The 22,379-nt window shown below is 36.9% G+C and overlaps 1 protein-coding gene across 1 annotated transcript; it reads left to right on the top strand.

Moving 5' to 3' along the window:
* Positions 1 to 14,543: 14,543 nt before the first annotated feature.
* On the top strand, positions 14,544 to 20,699 carry LOC113091467 (syncoilin). The gene is made up of 5 exons (XM_026257019.1): positions 14,544 to 14,767; positions 15,761 to 16,523; positions 17,192 to 17,611; positions 17,688 to 17,812; positions 20,330 to 20,699. Exons 2-5 carry the CDS (start codon positions 15,774 to 15,776, stop codon positions 20,385 to 20,387), a joined length of 1,353 nt encoding a protein of 450 aa, XP_026112804.1. The 5' UTR covers positions 14,544 to 14,767; positions 15,761 to 15,773; the 3' UTR covers positions 20,388 to 20,699.
* The last annotated feature ends 1,680 nt before the right edge of the window (positions 20,700 to 22,379 follow it).

The following is a 22,379-nucleotide window of genomic DNA, read 5'->3' as shown; positions in this document are numbered from 1 at the left end:
GACAAACGCTGCATATGCAACACATTTATTTTGAGCTACAGGTAATTTATGGGCTCTGAAACCTGAGATGTAGCTTGTTTCTGACATGACTGACAGGCTTAGAGGCATGTGGACTCTAGTAGCTATGAAAGTGAGGCTAAAAATAAAGAAATAAACCAAAGCATAGAAACATGGAAAAAATGTCCTCTTTTTGCCTCCTAGAAGTATTTGGAGATTTCAGCCACATGCTAGTAAACCATTAAAACTGATTTTAAAAAAAAATATATAATAAAACAATACTGTTCAAAAATAAGACAAGTATCTATAACACTAGGTTTCTCCGAGAGGACAACTGTGTGAACATGAAGGAATGCGACTTCACACATCCACTAAAATCATCATTATCTTCAGGTCAGCTGTTAGAATCTTTCTACGACCGATTTTTATATGCTTTTATATTTGTATCTTATAGGTTATTTTGTATATTTTTTGTGTAGCTAATATAGTGACATCCATACATTTTAGAGAGTGGCCAAATTACAAAAGTCAAAATACTTTGGGGAACCTGTCTACCTTTAAATGTGGTCTGGTAAGCAGTGGCAACGGTTAGATGAGGGTATGTGCAGGGATTTGTGTCCTTAAAGTACAGAATATTTCTTTAAACTATGATGGTGCTTCGCCCTCTAGAGAATTTTCCCTTGAACTTTGAGGGCTTGCTTGCCATGAATTCACTATTTTCGTTCTTTCACAGCACAGAGAAGCCACAGAAAGTAGACTAAGAATAGCAGAACTAATGGTGATGTCATGTCCCGTGGGAACCAGGATCATCTGGTTTCATTTTAAATCCTGGCTGATGGTGAGCTAACACAGAGATATGAACGTTGCTGCTCTGACAACATCTTCTGAGATGATGTTTCCTGTCTGTTGCGAATGGTTTCATGTTCATTGTGCAGGCTCTGTATTCTAATGTTTGAGCATATATTTTATTCAGAAACAACAATTACAAATGAGAATTCTGCTTTTTAAATGAAGTGATGATGCATTAAAATGATCAAAACAATAATGCCCTTCATAGTGTTACAAAATATGTCTATTTAAAATAAATTCTGTTCTTTTAAGTTTTTAAGAATCCTGAAAAAAAAAAGCTTCCACAAAAATATAAAGCAGTACAACTGTTTCGACATTGATAATAAATATTTCTTGAGCAGAAAATCACAACATTAGAATGATTTCTGAAAGATCATGTTGCACTGAAGACTGGAGTAGTGATGCTTTGTGTCACAGGAAGAAATTACATTTTAAAATAAATATATAAAAAATTATGAATTTATTTATTTTTTGGCATTAATGGAAGTGCATTAGCATGGTTTAAATCATACTTATATGACCACCATCAATTCGTAGCAGTGAATGAAGAGGTATCATATAGATCACAAGTGCAGTATGGAGTACCTCAAGGCTCAGTACTAGGGCTGTTACTCTTCACGATTTACATGTTACCCTTGGGAGATATCATTAGTAAACACAGTGTTAACTTTCACTGTTATGCTGATGATACTCAGCTCTATATTTCTTCACGGCCCAGCGAAACATACACATTTGAAAAAATAATGGAATGCATAGTCGATATAAAAAACTGGATGACGAGTAATTTCTTACGGCTAAATTCTGAAAAAAAAACAGAGGTGTTAATTATAGGACCTAAAAACTCTGCATGTAATAAATTGGAACGCTGTCTAAGATGGCTTGATGGCTGCTCTCAGTGCTCTGTCAATTTTTCGACGTCAGTTAGGAACCTAGGTGTTGCTATTTGATTGCAATCTTTCCTTAGAAAGCCACGTTTCTAGCATTTGTAAAACTGAATTTTTCCATCTCAAATATGTATCTAAATTACGGCCTATGCTCTCAATGTCAAAGGCAGAAATGGTAATCCATGTGTTTATGAGCACCCTACAGTGTTCGGGAGGCAGACACACTCTTGCAGTTTAAATCTAGATTAAAGACCCATCTCTTTAACCTGGCATACACATAACACACTAATATGCCTCTAATATCCAAATCCGTTAAAGGATTTTTAGGCTGCATTAATTAAGTAAACCAGAACTGGGGACACTTCTCATAACACCCGATGTACTTGCTACATCATCAGAAGAATGGCATCTACGCTAATATTTTTCTGTTTCTCTCTTATTCCGAGTTCACCGTAGACACCAGATCCAGTCTGTATCCAGATCAGAGGGTCACTGCAGTCACCCAGATTCAGTACGTATCCAGACCAGATGGTGGATCAGCACCTAGAAAGGACCTCTGTTGCCCGGAAAGACAGCGGAGACCAGGACAACTAGAGCCCCAGATACAGATCCCCTGTAAAGACCTTGTCTCAGATGACCACCAGGACAAGACCATAGGAAACAGATGATTCTTGTGCACAATCTAACTTTGCTGCAGCCTGGAATTGAACAGCTGGTTTCGTCAGAGGAGAACTGGCCCCCCGAATGAGCCTGGTTTCTCCCAAGCTTTTTTCTCCATTCGGTCACCGATGGAGTTTCGGTTCCTTGCCACTGTCGCCTCTGACTTGCTTAGTTGGGGTCACTTCATTTACAGCGATATCGTTGACTTAATTGCAAATGATTGCACGGTTACTATTTAAACTGAACTGAGATGATGACATCACTGAATTCATTGATGAACTGCCTTTAACTGTCATTTTGCATTATTGACAAACGGTTTTCCTAATTAATGTTGTTCAGTTGCTTTGACGCAATCTTTTTTGTTTAAAGCGCTATATAAATAAAGGTGACTTGATTTGACTTGACTTATCTATAATACTTAAAGGGGGGGGGGGGGGGTGAAATGCTATTTCATGCATACTGAGTTTTTTACACTGTTAAAGAGTTGGATTCCCATGCTAAACATGGACAAAGTTTCAAAAATTAAGTTGTACGTTTGAAGGAGTATTTCTGTTCCAAAAATACTCCTTCCAGTTTGTCACAAGTTTCGGAAAGTTTTTTCCGAGTATGGCTCTGTGTGACGTTAGATGGAGCATAATTTCCTTATATGGGTCCTAAGGGCTCTTCTGCCGGAAGAGTGCGCGCTCCCAGAGCACTGAGAGCACAACAGACGTTCACTGATCAGAGCGAGAGCGTCGCGAAATGTCACAGAAGTGTGTTTTTGGTTGCCAGGGCAAGACAACCCTGCACAGATTACCAAAAAAAAAAAAACAGCATTAAGGGACCAGTGGATGGAGTTTATTTTTTACAGAGCATCAACAGAGTTGTGCAAGTGTTTTTGTTTGTTCCCTGCATTTCGAAGATGCTTGTTTTACAAACAAGGCCCAGTTTGACGCCGGGTTTGCACATCGTTCATTTCTTAAGGATAATGCAGTCCCAACGAAAAAGGGTCACGATTGTGTGCTGGAACCGCATGCGGTGAGTAAAACTGCTTCAAATATCTCTGTGTTGTTAACTTAGCACATCAACTTACTTAACTTACTTAAGCTCATAAGCACATCAAGTAAACAACATGCGATGTTGGCATCAAACTGCACTTTACACATGTACAGCTTAAAAAAAAAAAAAAAAAAAGACGACATAAAGTGGAACTTAGTCATTTTCCAAAACCGCTAAGCAAATATATACAGTTTTAGTACATACCACATAGAGACGTCGTTTGCTGATGCTGCTCTTGTTAAATTTCAGCCTCTGGATCTGTGTCACAGCTTCAACGCAAAAGCCTACTCGCGCTCGTGATTCTTTAGCTCCGCCCACACGTCACGCCTCCAGCCTGTCATGTTTTTCCGGGAAAAATCGGTACAGACTATCTTTCTCTTATGAATATAATAAAACTAAAGACTTTTTGGAGTTATGAAGGATGCAGTACTACTCTATAGGTACTCAAGATTAACAGGATATTGAGTGAAAACGAGCATTTCACCCCCCCTTTAAAAAAAGATAGCATTATATTTTAGTCTATATATGAGATATTTTTAGTCTTTGCTTTAATCATATCATTCTTGAATGAATGTGCTCTGCCACCTGATTCATTCATATATGTGACTGTGAAACTGTGGGGCTCTTAATTCGTCCTGTGGGATTCTTCAGAGATGTGTCAAAGCGTTCTGTCAATGTTTACTCTACAGTCTGACAAACGATCCAAAGAGTTCCTTTTGTCTGAAGCCTAAAGGGAGACCTCTGAGTGTCTCTAAAATGACAGTATTATTTCAGACTCTGCAAAGAAATAAAGCCTTGTTGTCTGGAACAACCTTTCATGAACTATGTTTAATGTATTGTTGATGTATTTTCCACCATGCCATGGCCATTAACAGGAAAATTTAGTAACCGTAAACAGAGATAAGGGAGACATGTGTGACAGGATATGTCCCCAGACCACTCAATATGCTCTGTTGACACAAGCCTGCTTATTCTCAAAGTGTGTTTAACTTTCTTTCTGCTTTGAAAAGCACAGATGCAGAACTTCATCCCTTGGCCTCCTTCCTCGTACTGGGTTGGACCAGCTATGATCCAGTAAACCAGCACTATCTAGGGATCACAATCTGGATCTCTTATATCAAGGGTCATGGACTGAAGATACATGCTCACAGCCAACCACAGACTGAAACAGACATGATTATTAACTATTGCAGAACCACAGAGTTCATTTGTCACTTAAAGCAAGGTTAAAACATGACACGGATGATCTGTAAGCAACCTATGTTTTGTAGAGAGAGAGAAAGAGAGAGAGAGAGAGAGAGAGAGAGAGAGAGGGAAGACTTGTAGGGGATTGGGTGGGGTTACTGTGAGTCAGACTTAAACTCAGTCCCTACGAACACATTGAAATGTTTAAATGTTGCTGTAGCAACTACGTAGAAAAACAGTCAATCTCTTGCCTTCACAAAAGCCTCAGTTTTTTTTTTTTTTTTTTTTTTGTAAAAGTATGGAGCTTAATCTGTGGGCATATTTTGAATATTACTATACACAATCATTCATCACTAATTCAGCCTTGCCAGATATTTTGATCATTGGAAAAAATTTACATTTCCTCATTCCCAGCTAGATAAATCAAGTCTTTCTCAAGGTTTGAAAAAAAAAAAAAGATTTTTAGTTTTAATCAAAAATTATTTTCAAATTAGAAAAGCACGAGGAATTTATCATACAGGTGATAATGTTAGTAGCTTTGTTGTATATAAAGGGATGAGTTCGTTTTGATATGCAGTATGGCTAAAAAAGACAATTGCTTCCATCTAGCATCCATTGAACAAACCATTAAAATTGATGTACAGTATGAGAGTTATTCAACCAGATCTCATGGGAAAACTATTTTATGAGGTGGTGATTTTGTATTAATTTATACGATCCCAACAAACGAAAAAGTATGATTTTTAGGAAAAAAAAGTATACAAGAAAGTCCACCCCTAAACATAACCATACAAATTCATACAAATTAGCCACCAATTTGCCAAAATGTAAAATACTTGCGAATTGCGATTGAGACTGTGTTGAGATTTATTGTTTAACTAGGAATCAAACAGTTCCCTTGGGTTCCTGTCCTGGCTGCTGTAATCATCAACCATCTGTGATGAATATCCTAACAAGTATAGCACAGTTGGACACTGTCTACAAACCAGCCAGCATTTGTGGCTGTTCTGGGGTTTTAAAGGCCTTATTTACAGTTATTTTCCTCCATCCGTGTCTTCTCAGGCTGCAAAGTTCATGTGATGAGATTAAAATATTTAAAAGCTGTAAAACTTTAAAACTTGGTGCAGAATAACCAAACTTAATAAAAAGGTTATAATCTTGAATGAGCCACAGTAAAAATACTGCTGTGCCCCACTAAAACATTACTAGTAACTCCTTATATGTCAATGAAGATTGTCATAATGTTTTTTTTTTTTTTTTTTGATAATATTTAGACAATCAAGTCAATCAGAAGTAGTGAGGCCAGATTTGCAAATGATTCACCTTTTTAATCCAATTGGTCAAATGAGTTTGCAAGAAAGGATGTGACGTAAAGTGTTTTATTTTTATTTTTTATTTTTTACATGGAGCAAACTCCATCCAGAGAAATATGTTGGTAGCACATATCCAAAAGTTAATCGAACTGAAAAAAATGATGTACAAGGCTTTAGACGGCTTTACAGCTCCATTATGAAATATTTTGCTTAATAATTCATGAAAATGCTTTGAAAAAATATGAGCTTCGCATATAACAGTAATTCATTAAATATAAAACAGCAAACAGTTATAGGTTACCAAAACAACAAAATCGTCAAAATAAATTCTTTAAACCAGAAAAATTTATATTTGTCACCCGTTTTTTATTGTCATTTTCTCTTTAAATCCCTCTAGCATATATGCAATTACAACAACAAAAAAGCCCCTTTTACAGGGGTGCTTTCCATAAATATTCCACCATTTTCATGGATGTGAGCTGAGGCAACAGTCAGGAAGTCCCGCCTGTAGACTGGGTTAAGACCTCCTCTCCCTGCATTCTATTATCCCTTTCTCGCTATCTTTATCCTTTGCAGACTGGATTTCCTTCTGTGCCACCAAGCTGCACACAATTGCACAAACCGATCACATATGAGCAGAGGACATAGCATAGAACCCCACAATCCAAGCTGTACAACAACAATGACATAATTATCCACACACAAAAACTTTGTTGTGTTATTTACTCATCTTTCTATTGTTCCACAATTATATTTGTGGAAAACAAAATTAGATACTTTGAAGAATGTTCATGCTGCTCTTTTCTATAGCAGAATAATACAGTGACCAAATGCTGAAGCGGTATAAAGATTTTTTTAAATATTCTAAAATATTCCACAACTATTGTGTTGTTCCACGGATAAAAGAAAGCTGTGATTCTGTGACAGAATTACAATTTTTGAGTTTAAGACATAAACAACAGTGAAAGTACAGACAATAAACTATAATGCATTGTAATCTTTTGTTACACATATGCAGTCCAGCAAAACCCCAGCAGGCTCCACGTGGGTGCTCTAGTACCACAGCGTTAACCCTAAAGAGACTAGTGTCAGTGCACACTAATTATCACAAGAATCATGGTAAAAGTACATCTTGGTAAGTGTCCACATTTTTTTTTTTTTTTATCTCCTTCATCAAGCCGTGCTCCACAATGAAATGCATGGAGAGTTTTAATTATGCAATCTGGCCTGTGATTAAGACTTTGATCTAGAGGTTTCCGTGCCTTCATGCCTCTGTCTGTAATAAGGCACTGATGTGCCAAGCTACCAGAGCATTACAGATTTAACATTTTCCTAGCACTCAATTAATTCACCATTCTTCCAGTGGCTGGTCAAAACAGGTCTACAGACTGTTTCCCAAACAGTCCAGCATGAATCCTCCATCCTTGTTAAAGATGAGTGTGTCATTTTGAAGTTTCAGATACTTTGACAAAATCCTGTATAGTAGGTTTTAACTTGCACCCTTTAAACACTGAAATGTGAAATTATCTCCTTTTTTAATTTTAGTAAGAAAAAGAGTCAAATATTCCAACTGTTTAACTTTTTTGATACTTAAAAAAAAGTCCCTAACAACTGATACTCTTGTCAAAATTGTTATGCAAGCTACAGCAACATAAAATTCATTTGGCCAAAACGGTAATAGGATAATGATCTGCAAAGCATATTGGGAACAACTTCCATGTTCACAAGCATGTGCAAGCAAGATTTCAAGCCTTCCGACCACTTCCAGGTTGGAGGAGCACATCTGGCTGGATGCTCCGAGTCTGAGGCGGTATATGCCTGCAGAGCCAAACCAGTGACTCACAGAAATGTGGCTGTGATGAGAAACCACTGCTTGAAGGCAGAACACAAAAGAGCTTCATAACGCCACTCTATTCATAACATCTGCCACAGCAGACAATCAGAAATATGTGTCTGAAATCAATGTCTACTAAAGACAAAAAAGCTGGAACTGCACAGATACATTCAGCCTAAGCCTTGAAACTATTACAGAGATATTATTGTCAATAAATATTTATTGTTCGTTTGTCTTCTTCTTCCTTGTCCGTTATTTGTTGAGTTTACGGTCTTCGAGAGAGGTCAGATAAGCTAATTCATTATCTTTTCGTCCTGTTTGCTCTGTTCAGACACAGGCACAGGTCCAGACATGATGTTTGGTCTCTCTCTTTTTTCCAACTCTATTTAAGATCCCAAAATGCACAAAAACAAAAAACTAAATAAAACAACAACAACAATACCAAAAAAAAAAAAAAAAAAAAAAAAGGAAAGAAAGGATAGCAATCATTGTTTTTATGTCAGTGTTTCTTCTCAGACCTAAAAATAAGAGCCTGGAAAAATGTGCAGAGTTTTGGAGAGTTTAATTACGGCCTGCACTAAAGAATTTTGAACACACAGTACGTTCTTTTAAACACTGGAGGTCTATGACAACTCAGAGTGGAGTTGTCAGTATGCAGATGCACAAAATCTAGGGAGAAAGTGGATAGAATATTCCCAGGCTTTGACTTTTCATTGCTCCTCTGTGCATTATGTGGTTGAGCATCCCAGTAAACACTTGGACACATCTGTTTGTCACTCTTTCCATTCTGTTTTCCATTTATGCTTTGCTGGATCCATATGCTGGTTTCCTGAAATAATCCCATGGTTTGGTTTTGGAGTTTGCAATAATGACTGCACACAACCTCCACTTATGGTATGAAATACTGATCATTTAAATAATTTTATCTTGTAGGTTTGTTGGAATCTCATATATACATACATACATTACACAGTTACCCAATCGTTGCGTGTTGCATGTACATCCAGAGGTCAGGAGTCTGAAAGGATTGTTTGCTTTGCAGTAGTTTGCAGACTTCTGCTTCATTTGCCAATTCTGTGTTTATGTTATAGACCGCTTTTGTGGTCTTAAACCCTCTTGTAGGCTAGTGGACATCAGTTAATTTCTGACCCATTGAAAGAGCAATACATTTTCTTAATTTTAGTATTTGTGTTTGAACATCATCTGTATTTGTAGCCACATAGTGAACTGAATAAATGTACATGATTAAGGAGATCTGTGATGGACATGAGTATATTGTTTTGGTGCATGAAGACCCTTTTTAGAAACCATTGCAAAATTTAAAAAAAATATTCCACGCAATTCAGACAAGCAGCTATTGCTGTGAAATCAAGATCCATGGAAAACTGTCAACATATAAACATGAGTCTAACTGTTTTGTTATTATTTATTTATTTGTTCAGTCTATGAACAGATGATTGTCATCCCAGTCAGAGGAGCTATTTGTTTTGACCTTAGATGCTGCTGTGTGTATTTCTCACAAATGGACCGCTGTGTGTACAATATTCTCTAAGCTTACGCAGTTGACTTTCCCTACACACGGATAAGTAGTCCCTTATGAAACAAAAATATATTGCAGTATATTGGAAAATATCATGTAATATATTAGGCATATATTCTTATATTTATTTTTTCCAATATATTGCAATATATTGAAAGCGGCAATCATTTGTATATTTTGCAATATATTTATATATATATTATAATATATGTATCATCAATATATTATTAAATGTATTCAAATATATTAAATATCAGAAAATAAAAAGGGAAAATAATATATTAGAATATATCACAATATATTTTAAGAAATATATTGGTAAATATATTTTCCTTTCGTAAGGGGTATAATTCACATTTTCAAAGATGCCCAAGTGCAAATGTGTCATATACAACTGTTTGAGAATTTCAAAGTCAAAAACACGTCATTATCAACTCAACATCTTTCATATCAAGTATGTGGAATGTTAAGTGTCTGCTGTTTTTATAAAATCCCATCAACTCTAATCTCTCTTTTCATTTGAGTTAAAACCTTTCATCTCATTTGATACTCCTCTTTCTGATTCAGGTGTCAGGGGGCTGATCTGACTGACCCTTTCTCTCGAATTCCCTCTTACACAATCACTGTCAAGGCAGAAAAAACATCAGTTGTCATGAGCCATTTTATCACTGCAATGAAAACAGCTGCACTAAAATCCTAGCAGATTGTTTTTGATCATAGCTGACCATCAGGAGAGATGACCTCATCCACATCCACTGAAATAAATTGAGAAGACCAGTTGAAAGCAGAGACAGTGAGCATAAATCTCTCCAGATCACACTGATCTGCTCATCTGCAACATTCTTTGACTTTGGTCCATTTATGGTTACTTACCAGCTGAGCTTTTTAGCCTGCCATGTTTTTCTATTACTGAGACCCAAAGTATTTCAATATTTTTAATATAACTTAAATTATATGTCTGCATTTAATGCACTATTGTCCTCATCATAAAACCCAGTGGTCTGGCAGATGTGTTTTTGTGATCTTTTTTTTTTTTTTTTTTAGATCAAAATGATATGTGAAGCTTAAAAGGAACACTATGGAGGGCCATTTACTTGGCAGGTGGATTTGTTTCAGTTTTATCCCACACAAAACATTATCGTGAGAGAGTTATCTGATGTTTGAGAATGTTGTCGTGGCAGTTCAGGTTGTTATTTTCAGACAATGAAGGCTGTTTATCACAACCATCTTTCCTTTTCAAGATACTAAAGCGTCAACGTTGTTTTGAAGAGCCATAGAGTGATACATGTCTTTGTGAAAAGCATATTTTGATCAGGCAGTGTCAGTCGATCTTAAAATGTTCTTTGATGTAAGCAAATATTTTCTTTAAGATGGTCTTTTTAGAACAAACTTAAGAGTTTCCATTAACAACACAATCTAAGAAAATCACAGTTCTCATCTGGCACCACAGGCAGATATTCCCCAGAGTTATAGCTCTCCAAAGCCTTTCATGATAATGAAACTCTGACCAAAAATAAAAATCGCACTCACGGAATTCAAAATAAGTCACGGGTTGTTAATTTCATTTAATACAGCATTGTTCGACCGGCTAAGCACAAACATCTACAGCATGGACAAGTAATATTTTGCCTTCTACTGGATATATGAGGCCTACAGTGAAGCTAACCGATGACATTTTGTTGTATTGGGAGTTGCTCAATGACGATGATGTCATGGAAACACTGACTGGTTGATAACAACATTATAGTCCCCAGCCCACCACTAGCGAATATTTACAAGAATATTTGTGTTATGCAAATACATGTGAATTGAACTGAATACCCTGAGCTGAGATGTGAACAGCAGAAAAAGTAGTCATGCAAATACCAAGTAAAACAATACAGTATACTTCAAAAATCCTCTATAGCTTTAACATACAGATCACAGTCATCATTATAATGGAGCTTTGGGATTAAATCTTCCATCCAGGTCTTCTGAGCATGATAAACCCTGGCAAACTGGGTATATTTTGTAAAACTGTGAAACTTTATTCAGAAGCGGTATGAAACAATACTTCTAAAAGTCCAAAAGAAAATACAGGATTTATTATAATGTAATATAATGTAACTATAATGTAAAACAAATACTGATTCTGCATTATTTCTAGGTTGTCTCTAATCATTTGTCCAAATTGGAAAAACTGACCATGTGTACTTGTACTTCTGTTTTTGGTCTTTTGAACCTTACTGTATGTACTGATGTGCTACACATATTGACGCAGCAAAGCCCTGTAGAGCAGTAAGTGACCTTTTAGTCGAACACTGGATGTGAAGCGGCATACCAAAATATTTAACTTTCCAGAACACCCCTAGACCAGAGGCTCACAGCCATCCTTTCCGGTTTCATAAAAATAGAAAAAAGGAAATTATTGATGAAAAACAGGTGAGTAGTCACTGACATAATACAATGCAAAATACAATCAAAACCATACATAGAGTTTATAAGTGAATAGCTGCTTAAAGTCTTTCTCTTGTGTGGAAGTATGTGAATTGCAGAATCCAACCCCAATGGTAACAGTGTTTATTCACTTACAAAGCCAAACAGGGAAAAGCTTGGGATTATTTTTTACACTATTTGGAATTATTAGCAGTGTTTGCGAAGGCTAGATTCATTATAATGATTACTCTTTTTTTTTAACAAATACATTTAAGAAGCTGATCTATTCAGAGTGAATGAAGCTAATGGACACTATTTTTGAATGGTCATTACCAAGTTCAGTCAGCTCAGCATCACTCGACACTGCTTTATTACCCAAGTACCTCTGCATTCCTAAGAGGGGGCTTATTATTGTTACCCTGTATTTCTGTAAGAGAGAGCCTTGAGTTTATGGGCATCAACATAGTTCGAAAAAGCTTCTAGATGTAATGTTAGAAATGTTATCTTCTAATCAGTTCTAATCAGATGACTAATTCTAGCCAAGACAACATTCATAAAGAAAATGCAGAAACACCTACATCTGTCAACTTAGGAAAAGATGTTGTATAGCGCCTCCTTGTGGTTCTAAGAGAAACAGAGTTTTAAAATGTAGGCGTTCAATTACAGGAAAGCCCCTAGACATGTATCCCATTTAACTCAGCAGACCAGTCACTACAGAAATCTTTTTCACCACTCCAAGATTTCTCCTTCTTATGTCTTAGGGGCTTTCACAATAATCCTTACTCTGAATAATGTTTTTAATTCCATGCATAACCAGGCATAAACTAAATTTAGACACAAAGATTTCTACATGGTACGTAAAGTTTACTGAGTGTTAAAATGTCAATCGCTACTGTGCACTCTGAGAAAAAAGGTACAAAAGCTGCCACTGGGGCAGTACCTTTTCAAAAGGCATAACTTTGTACCTATCTGTACCTAAAAGATACAAAAGTGTACCTTTTGAAAAGTTACTGCACCAGTGACAGCTTTTGTACTTTTTTATTTATTTATTTATTTATTTTACTAGCAGGTTATCATGATCTTCAATTTAGAATACTGATCCAAATAATAAGTGATTCCTGCAGAAAGATGTAGTAACACTTGAATCAAAGCCTTACAAATATCTCAAAAGCTTACAATGACTTCAGTTAAAATGAAAGAGTTATCATAATTTTCAACACTTGAGTCATCGTCAGTGGGTTACCATGACCTTTACTTTAGAATTAATTATACATTTTGCATTTTTTGCATTAATTATGAACCTGTATAAAGTCGTTCTGAGTAGTTTTCTGGCAGATATATAAAAAGAAAACAGTACTGAGTAGCTGAACTAAGCTAATTCATTTCAGTTTCTTGCTATTAATATCAGGTACTAGAATGTTAACAGTGCATTAGTCATTTGTTCTTGTGTAGTTATTCATTAAGGACAGAACAGTATTCTAACGTGTTACCCACTCCATAGCTTTCTCAGATTTATTGTTTTTAAAACCCCAAGAGATTAATTTGGAATAAACCAATATTGTTAAACCTTAATACAGCACCAATCTATTAATTTGTTGAAACTAGCTGCCTCAAAATATCTACCAACTTTACTGATCTGTGAAACATCTATTTAGATCTGCAATGTCTATTTATAGCAGCTAAGAAAATGTGCAGGCATGGTGGGAATTTGGAGCCGTTGGCTCTTCTAAACAAACACTCACTCCTCATATCTCGTCTAAAATGTCTCTCTTGGAGCTTTCAGTTCCCAATTGATTTCAATCGTGTCCATGCTTGATGAGAGCCCGACTTTCAGGTCATTCCTGAATGTAGGTCAGTGTCATTGAGGAAACCACAAAAGTATTGACAACTTTTCACAAGCATCTCCCAGTTCCCCTGCTGGACTGCATGCCACTCTTGTGCGCCCTATGAAAAATAAAAATACTTCATTGTATTTAAAATATATTTATTTCATGATCGCATCTGATAAAGCGAGTGCGCATGTGTCTCAGTGACCTGAGTTCGAATCCCGTATGTAGTATTGTTCAAATGTCTGGGACCAGTGTGTCACTGATGTTTTCCGGGTGAGTTTGCTGCATGCTGGGAATGTTAGTAAAAGTTTAATTGTAGAACTGTGCCATAATTAATATAGATTCTTTATTTGCATTAAAAGCACACAATATAATGATGTTATTAGCATACTTCAAGTTTACTTTGAATGCCATTGCAGTGCAGTTTAAAGTTACTAAAAGTAAAGGATAGTATGATCTTAATTTGTTATTAGTATAATTGTTATGTGTGTTGAACACTCTTACAGTGTAATTGTAATGTCAGCAAAATACATTTGAAGTTTATGCTGAGAGAATTCTGCTTTTCAAAACTTAAATACAAGAAAAGATATTTAAAGTGTACTTAAGTATACTTAAAATAGTTCCACTTTAGCACAAACAAGTATATTTATTAAACATTTAGTTGTACTTGAGTACTGGTTTGGCATAACTAAAATGCATTTAGTACAAAATTAGTTGTTCTAATTTAACAGACTTTAAGTACACCAATTTATAGTGTGCCACAAATACATTTAGTTAAACTAAAGTACATACAAATAAATTGTGCTTAAGTATACTATTTTTTCACTAGGGCGCCCACCCTGCTTGGATTCTTTTGCTGTCATGTCCATGTGCAGACCTTACACTTTCCTCCCACTGGATACTGATTATAGCTATTTGCATAAAATTTGCTCTTTGCTATCCTATTGGTTCCTGAGAGCAGGTCACACCTCCCAGAGGACCTCATGATTCCTGATTAGCTTGAGTTGGTGCCTGTGCTGTACAAGCTCATATTTCTTCCCCCTTCTGTTTATTAATAAATGTAAACAGATTAAACGTTGCCTGAGAGACCAGAGGCATATGTTTAAACTCAGTCAGAGAGAGGCCAGACGACCACTGTCCTAAATCTCCTGTTCAGTTGGCTACCAGCTCTTTGCTTTGGGTTCACTTCATGGTTGTCCTGGAACCTTGTTATCTGAGTTGAGGTGGGTTGATGCATTTATATATGAGCTAACAGTTATTTTCTCAGATGCTTTTGATTTTAGAATATTTACGTGGGCACAGAATCCTAGCTCTAGATACATCTTTAGACTTGTCATATCACTACCTACTCAGTCACTGCAGTGTTTTCGTGGTTATTCTTTCTCTGTTTCTACTTTTGGCGAGGATTTCTGGAAAGGAAAGTCGGAGGAAATTAGTTAACTGAAGACAAATGTACATTTATTTTCACTTGATTACAGTTATGAGTTACTTCAAAACAACTTGTGAAACTGCTAATATGTCATTTAGCATGCTTGAGTAAACATGTCGAAGGAATGAGCAGTTGTTCATGATGGGGATTTTGAGATCACTGCCACTGGTGGAATGTTTTCTGTCTGTACTTGCTGCCAGTTCAACAGCTGCTCTGTGTCCCATTGAGTCTGGCATAAGAAATACCAGTATACTTTCTAAAAGAAAGACAGTAGATGGACATTTCTAGATGCTTAAATCACAGGGTTCAGGCAAGTTTATGTGCACACATTTCTTTTTGGTGATTGACAGCATTTTGATGAAGATGCAGACGATCCATCTGTAGAAACTTTTACATTTTATTCACGTCATGTTTGCAACATGCAAGAGCATGCATGTACAAATGTTTACATGTTCTTTATAATTGATCAAAGGACCACTCGCAGATGTTAATCTAAGCTTTTCAAATGAACCCTGTGTTTGAGTGTGTTCATGATCAGTCAGCTGTTCGACAAGTTTATGCAGCTGTCTCTCACTGACGCATTCGCTTCAGATTTCTTCTCATCATCTTTTGGTCCCTCAGGATTCACAGTTCACACTGCATAACAGACATGAACTATAAAATGAACTTGATGGCTAACCACAAGATGTGTTAATAATAGTGATCAATGAGTTTGGTGTTTGTAAAAGTAATACAAACTACATGCTGTAGTTTAGTTCTGATTATTCAAACAATGTTCACCCTATAGGTCAACATATAAAATGGAGGATCAAGAAATGAACTTTGAGCCAGCTTATGGGTCTCCATCTGAGAAAGATGAAACGTTTGAACCCTTATTTATTGAGGAGGAAGATGAAGACTACTTTGAAGATTGCTTGGAAGAGATTGAGGCTGCTCTAACTCTTCCGGGAGAATCCATGCCTTATTCAGTAAAATGCAGAGAAGCTTTTCAAGCCGAGTTTAATGGACTTATGCAACAGATGTTGGCACAATTAGATGTTTTTGATGCCATGCATCCAACTACTGCACCACTGGAGTTATTTTCAGAAACAGAAAACCAATTGGACAAGAATGGATTCACAAACACAAATAAGTTCGGAGAGACGTGCCTTCCTGACAAAGAGCAAGCTGTGTTGGAGGTCGAAGATTGCGCTGTTCCCAGCCCTGTCGAGGCAAGGCCTGAGTTGTCTGCCACCATGGAAATACAAAAACTCAGAGAAGCATTCGAGAGCTGTATTGAGGAAGTGGGCCAGTTGGAGCGCAGAAGGAATGCGTTGGTTCAGGAGCTTCTTGAGCTCGAGGAGCCCATGGCCCAAGAGCTGCAAACTGTGAGGGAGGCTCTGGTGGAAGAACATCGCCTCCTGTCCAAAGTCAGGCTGGAAAGACAGAGCCTGCAGGAGGAGACTCAAAAAACTAAGAGACACCTGTTTACAGCGGCCCGAGACGGTGCACAGAGACAAGTAGAGCTTGAATTACAGACGATACAGGTGGAGCAGCTAAACCAAGCTCAGGTAGTGTCAAGTGAACAAGTACATTGAAACAGAAAAGATGTAAAATCCTGCTAAAGGATTTTTTAATACCGATTACAAAGAGGATTTACACAAGTAGTTTAGAACTGTCTAGCAGTAGATGGCCAGTAGATATTTGCTCTGTTAACATTCTCAATGGCCCTAAAACAAAAAAAATTATCTTTTTTTTTAATGAATTTAATTCTTTAATTTTCTCTCTTTCGCTCAGTATAAATTTATCTTACATATTTTTTCATTAAATTTTTTTCCTTAGAAAATTTCAGCCATTATTGGAAATTGTACAGAAAACTCAATAATTATATATAATTATTATTATTATATAATATATAATAAAATAAATAAAACATGATTTTATTACTCAATTTTAATCCACATTTTACTTTCTACATTGTATTCTTTGTAATTAACTGTTTCTGAGTTCCTACACCATTTTTTATAGTATACGTGGGGAAACATTGGTTTTGATTGTTTTTCTGAAAAACAAAATTTGTTAATCAGATTATTTTAGGTAGCCAGCAGAACTTTTGTAAAACAAATGTCATAGATAATCATATGGTTTAAGTTACTCCGTCCCTGTTGTTCATGTGACATCAGTTGTGATAAATGGGTGTTAAATCCACTCTAACTAAATTCAAAACCCTCTGGCTCAGGAGGAGCTGAAGGATCTTGCTGTTAAGCTGACTGAGGAGATAGCCAACATCCATTCACATCACCAAAGCAGCCTGCAAGAACTGCAAAAGCAACTGAACGTCACTCAAGAATCCAGCAAGAGAAAGAACCGCTCTTATGTGACTCAAGGCCGCCGGGCTTCTTGTGACCTCCAGCAGTACCTGCAGGGTGGGATCAAAGCTCTGGAAGAGTTTTACGAGCCCCGGTTAGTGTCTCTGCTGAAGAGACGGGAGGCCACCATGGATTCCCTCAGTAAGGCTAAAGGGCAATGCCAGGAGCTGAGGGCTCAGTTAGGACCGCTGAGAGAAGAGGAGCAGATGCTGAGACTCCAGAGGTCTTGTCTGGAGGAGAGGATCCGACTAATGGAGAGACAGAGGAATGAAAATGTGGAACAATATCGGGTGAGTAATGTTCACTGATTTTAGATCATTTTAGATTTCAAGTTATTGGAGTTTAATGTTCTTTTTTTATTTTCAGGAGACAGTTGATGCCTTGGAGGAGAACATCAGAGAACTGAAAACTGAGCTCAAGGTCCAGATAAAGAAGACAGAAGAGTTGGATATGCTGAAAAACAACATGGCCGAAGAGCTGTTGTTCTACAGGCGAGTGCAGACACTTCTTCAAAAAGGGTTTTTTTGACACTGCAAAGTAATTTAAGGAGAAAATACTAACACCATGTGTGTATCAAGTGATAAAAACTATTTTCTAAAATAAATGTCTATGTTAATGTATCCTATCCATAACCAGCTGCAACAAGTTGCAAGATCTCTAGCACTATATTGGATAGCCGCACCCACAATGATATGTCATTAGTCCAAAAGTTTACTATACTAAATATAAAAAAAATATATATAGGCTAAGAAGGGCAAAGATCCCCCTGGGGTAAAATGACCCCACATTTTTATCTATTATTTACTGTAACTCATTATGGTTATTATTTAGTAATTCAATTAAATAGATGTACATCTTCACTTTTCATTAAAAACCAATAAGCTACAGATGCTGGTCATATAATTAGAATATCATCAAAAAGTTTATTTATTTCACTAATTCCATTCAAAAAGTGAAACTTTTATATTATATTCATTCATTACACACAGACTGATATATTTCAAATGTTTATTTCTTTTAATTTTGATGTTTATAACTGACAACTAAACTGACAAAATCCCAAATTCAGTATCTCAGAAAATTAGAATATATTTGAAGACCAATACAAAGAAAGGATTTTTAGAAATCTTGATCAACTGAAAAGTATGAACATGAAAAGTATGAGCATGTACAGCACTCAATACTTGGGGCTTCTTTTGCCTGAATTACTGCAGCAATGCGACGTGGCATGGAGTCGATCAGTCTGTGGCACTGCTCAGGTTTTATGAGAGCCCAGGTTGCTCTGATAGTGGCCTTCAGCTCTTCTGCATTGTTAGGTCTGACATATCGCATCTTCCTCTTTATAATACCCCAGATTTTCTATGGGGTTAAGGTCAGGCGAGTTTGCAGGCCTATTAAAAACAGGGATACCATGGTCCTTAAACCAGGTACTGGTAGCTTTGGCATTGTGTGCAGGTGCCAAGTCCTGTTGGAAAATGAAATCCGCATCTCCATAAAGATGGTCAGCATCAGGAAGCATGAAGTGCACTAAAACTTCCTGGTATACGGCTGTGTTAACCTTGGACCTCAGAAAACACAGTGTACCAATACCAGCAGAAGACATGGCACCCCAAACCATCACTGACTGTGGAAACTTTACACTGGACGTCAAGCAACGTGGATTGTGTGCTTCTCCTCTCTTCCTCCAGACTCTGGGACCCTGATTTCCAAAGGAAATGCAAAATTTACTTTCATCAGAGAACATAACTTTGGACCACTCAGCAGCAGTCCAGTCCTTTTTGTCTTTAGATGCTTCTGGCGCTGTCTGTTGTTCAAGAGAGGCATGACACAAGGAATGCAACAGTTGAAACCCATGTCTTACATACGTCTGTGCGTAGTGGTTCTTGAAGCACTGACTCAAGCTGCAGTCCACACTTTGTGGGATCTCCCCCATATTTTTGAATGAGTTTTGTTTCACAATCCTCTCCAGGGTGCGGTTATCCCTATTGCTTGTACACTTTTTTTCTACCACATCTTTTCCTTCCCTTCGCCTCTCTATTAATGTGCTTGGACACAGAGCTCTGTGAACAGCAAATCTCTTTTGCAATGACCTTTTGTGTCTTGCCCTCCTTGTGCAAGGTGTCAATGGTCGTCTTTTGGACAACTGTCAAGTCAGCAGTCTTCCCCAAAGTTGTGTAGCCTACAGAACTAGACTGAGAGACCATTTAAAGGCTTTTGCAGGAGTTTTGAGTTAATTAGCTGATTAGATTGTGGCACCAGGTTTCTTCAATATTGAACCTTTTCACAATATTCTAATATTCTGAGATAATGAATTTGGGATTTTCCTTAGTTGTCAGTTATAATAATCAAAATTACAAGATTTTTTTTTAAATATATCAGTGTGTGTGTAATGAATTAATATAATATACAAGTTTCACTTTTTGAATGGAATTAGTGAAAACAACTTTTTGATGATATTCTAATTATATGACCGACACATGTACTAAAGTGAAAGCATTTTATGACAATTCTTTAATTAAAATATGGTCAGTTAAATATGTAAATATCATATGCCTGTATATAATTCAGAACAAATTTACATTTCAGATGAAAGGCATGTAGTTTCTTTACAAAGTGACATCGCCCGCTATTGGCCTGATTGAACCGGATTTCCACTTTCAGTGTGGAGAGACAATTTACTTCTACTAATTGCTATAGTCAAACTAAGCAGTAGACAGCTGAATTTTTTATTTTTATTTTATTGGACATTCATTTGGAATTATTGCACTCATATCGACAATTTATCAGTCCGTAACTTTGCTCCATAGTGCAGGTCCCATGTGAAATGCTTGTGTATGTTTTTTTATGTAAGTGGAAATGATGTATCAATAAGCTAAATCTTCAGTCTTCCACGTGCTCCTAGATTGTGTTTAATTGTGACTGTGAAGTGTTTTGCCTAGACTGGCAGTTGAGCTTGCGCCAGCCCTGGACTGCACATCTGTATTTATTTTATGCCTACTGTTTTACAGAGAGCATGTAGAGGGCTCCTGCAAGCAAGAGAACAGTGTGGAGGTGGAAAAAACCTAATTAACTAATGTTAGTTTTATTGTCTTATAAGTTTATGTAAAATTATTTTGATATATTTTCATAGTTTTCAAGAAACTGCTTGTCTTCTTTTTCATTAATAGTCAATCGCCAAAACAGTATCCTCAATTTACTGAAGATGCACAACAGGTTTCTTTTTTCAAAGGTCAAATTAGATTTAAAAGAGCACTCTGAACAGCAAGGACCAATTGTGTCAGATATTCCTATCTTTATCTAAGAAATTGCATAGCTCAGAATGTTCTTAAAACACTGTTTTTGATGCGTGTATAAGAGGGAATAAAGCTCATATATCAAGTGGTGCTTGTGAACTAAGTGCTTTCTTTTATGAGTAAGGAAAGTGAGCAAAACAAGGACTTCTATGGGCACTGTAGGAGAGCTCTATAAACATCCCTACAGCATGAAAACATTTAGACGGACTAAGAGAAAATTAAATAAGTGCTTTGTTGATTTGATGTGTCTTGTTAATAAGATCAGAGATAAACCAGTACAAATTTGAAATTGTTTATAGGAGTCGTACCTAGTTGTGAATAGATAAACACTCTTGTCAGTGTGACAGGGAGCATGCATTTTTTATTTTATTTTTTGCTTTTAAGACTGAATAATTTGCTATTTCAAGACATTTTGGAGAATCAAATGTGAACAATAGAATATGGGCAATGACAAAAATAAATTAAATAAAAGGTATTTGTTGAGGCTTTTGTTCAGTCTCTGTTTTTTTGGCTTTCTCATGTGAAACAATTACAAGTGGTCAGGCAAAATTTATTGTCATTTCTACATCAATTCAATCTTTTTGTGGTCACTTTTGAGAACGAGGGATGTGCTGCAAGTTCTGGACATGGACATGAAGGAGGAAGGGTGTATGATAGACCCGTCCTGAAGTCCCTACTATCTTTTATCCTATGAGCTACTGCTTTCATTTCGAGCTTGATTTAGTTCAGCTAACATTATATTTATAACTATTGCTGAAGACAGACTAATTAAATTTGATGATCAGTCTAGAAGCAATCATATACAAATTACTAACTTGCACTTTACATATGAAATGTAGCAATGTAGTGAGGTGGGGCCTCCATAGATCGAACTTATCTGTTCAGCGATTGGATTGAGATCTGGGGAATTTGTAGGCCAAGTCACCACCTGGTGCTCCTCAAACCATTCCTGAACCATTTTCATTTTGTGGCAGGGCACATTATCCTGCTGAAAGAGACCATAGCCATAAGGAAACACAGTTTCCATGTACATGGTCTGCAACACTGCTTAGGTAGTTGGTACATTTCAAAATAACATCCATATGAATGGCAGGACCCAAGGTTTCCCAGCAGAACATTGCTCAAAGCATAACACTGCCTCGGCTAGCTTGCCTTCTTCCCAAAGTGCAAACTGGTGCCATGTGTTCCCCGGGTAAGCGACACACATGCACCCAGCCATCCACGTGATGTAAAGGAAAAAACTAGATTCATCAGATAGGCCATCATCTTCCATTGCTCAGTGGTCTGGTTCTGACACTTACTTGCCCATTGTCGGTGCTTTTGGTGGTGGACAGAGGTCTGCATGGGCACTATGACTGATCTGAAGCTATGCAGCCCCATATGCAACAAACGGTGATGCACCTTTCCATCAGAACCAGCATTAACTCCTTGAGCAATTTGAGATAGAGTAGCTTGTCAGTTGGATCGGACCACGGGCCAGCCTTTGTGCCCCACATGCATCAATGAGGCTTGACCACCCATGACCCTGTTGATGGTTCACCACTGTTCCTTCCTTGGAGCACTTTTGATAGATATGCACTACTGCAGACCAGGAACATCCCACAAGAGCTACAGTTTTGGAGATGCTTTAAGTGGGCCACGGTAAAAATCACTTTCTGCTGCTTAGTTTAAGCATAGTTTCTCATATTTTGGGACTTGATAATTTACATAAAATATCTATACTGTTTTTAAAATAAAATAAATCTTACAAAAGCTGTGTCAACAA

Source organism: Carassius auratus, unplaced genomic scaffold (genome assembly GCF_003368295.1).
Source record: "Carassius auratus strain Wakin unplaced genomic scaffold, ASM336829v1 scaf_tig00214186, whole genome shotgun sequence".
In the NCBI taxonomy this organism is placed as follows: domain Eukaryota; kingdom Metazoa; phylum Chordata; class Actinopteri; order Cypriniformes; family Cyprinidae; genus Carassius; species Carassius auratus.
This window is presented reverse-complemented; position numbering and strand designations above follow the sequence as displayed.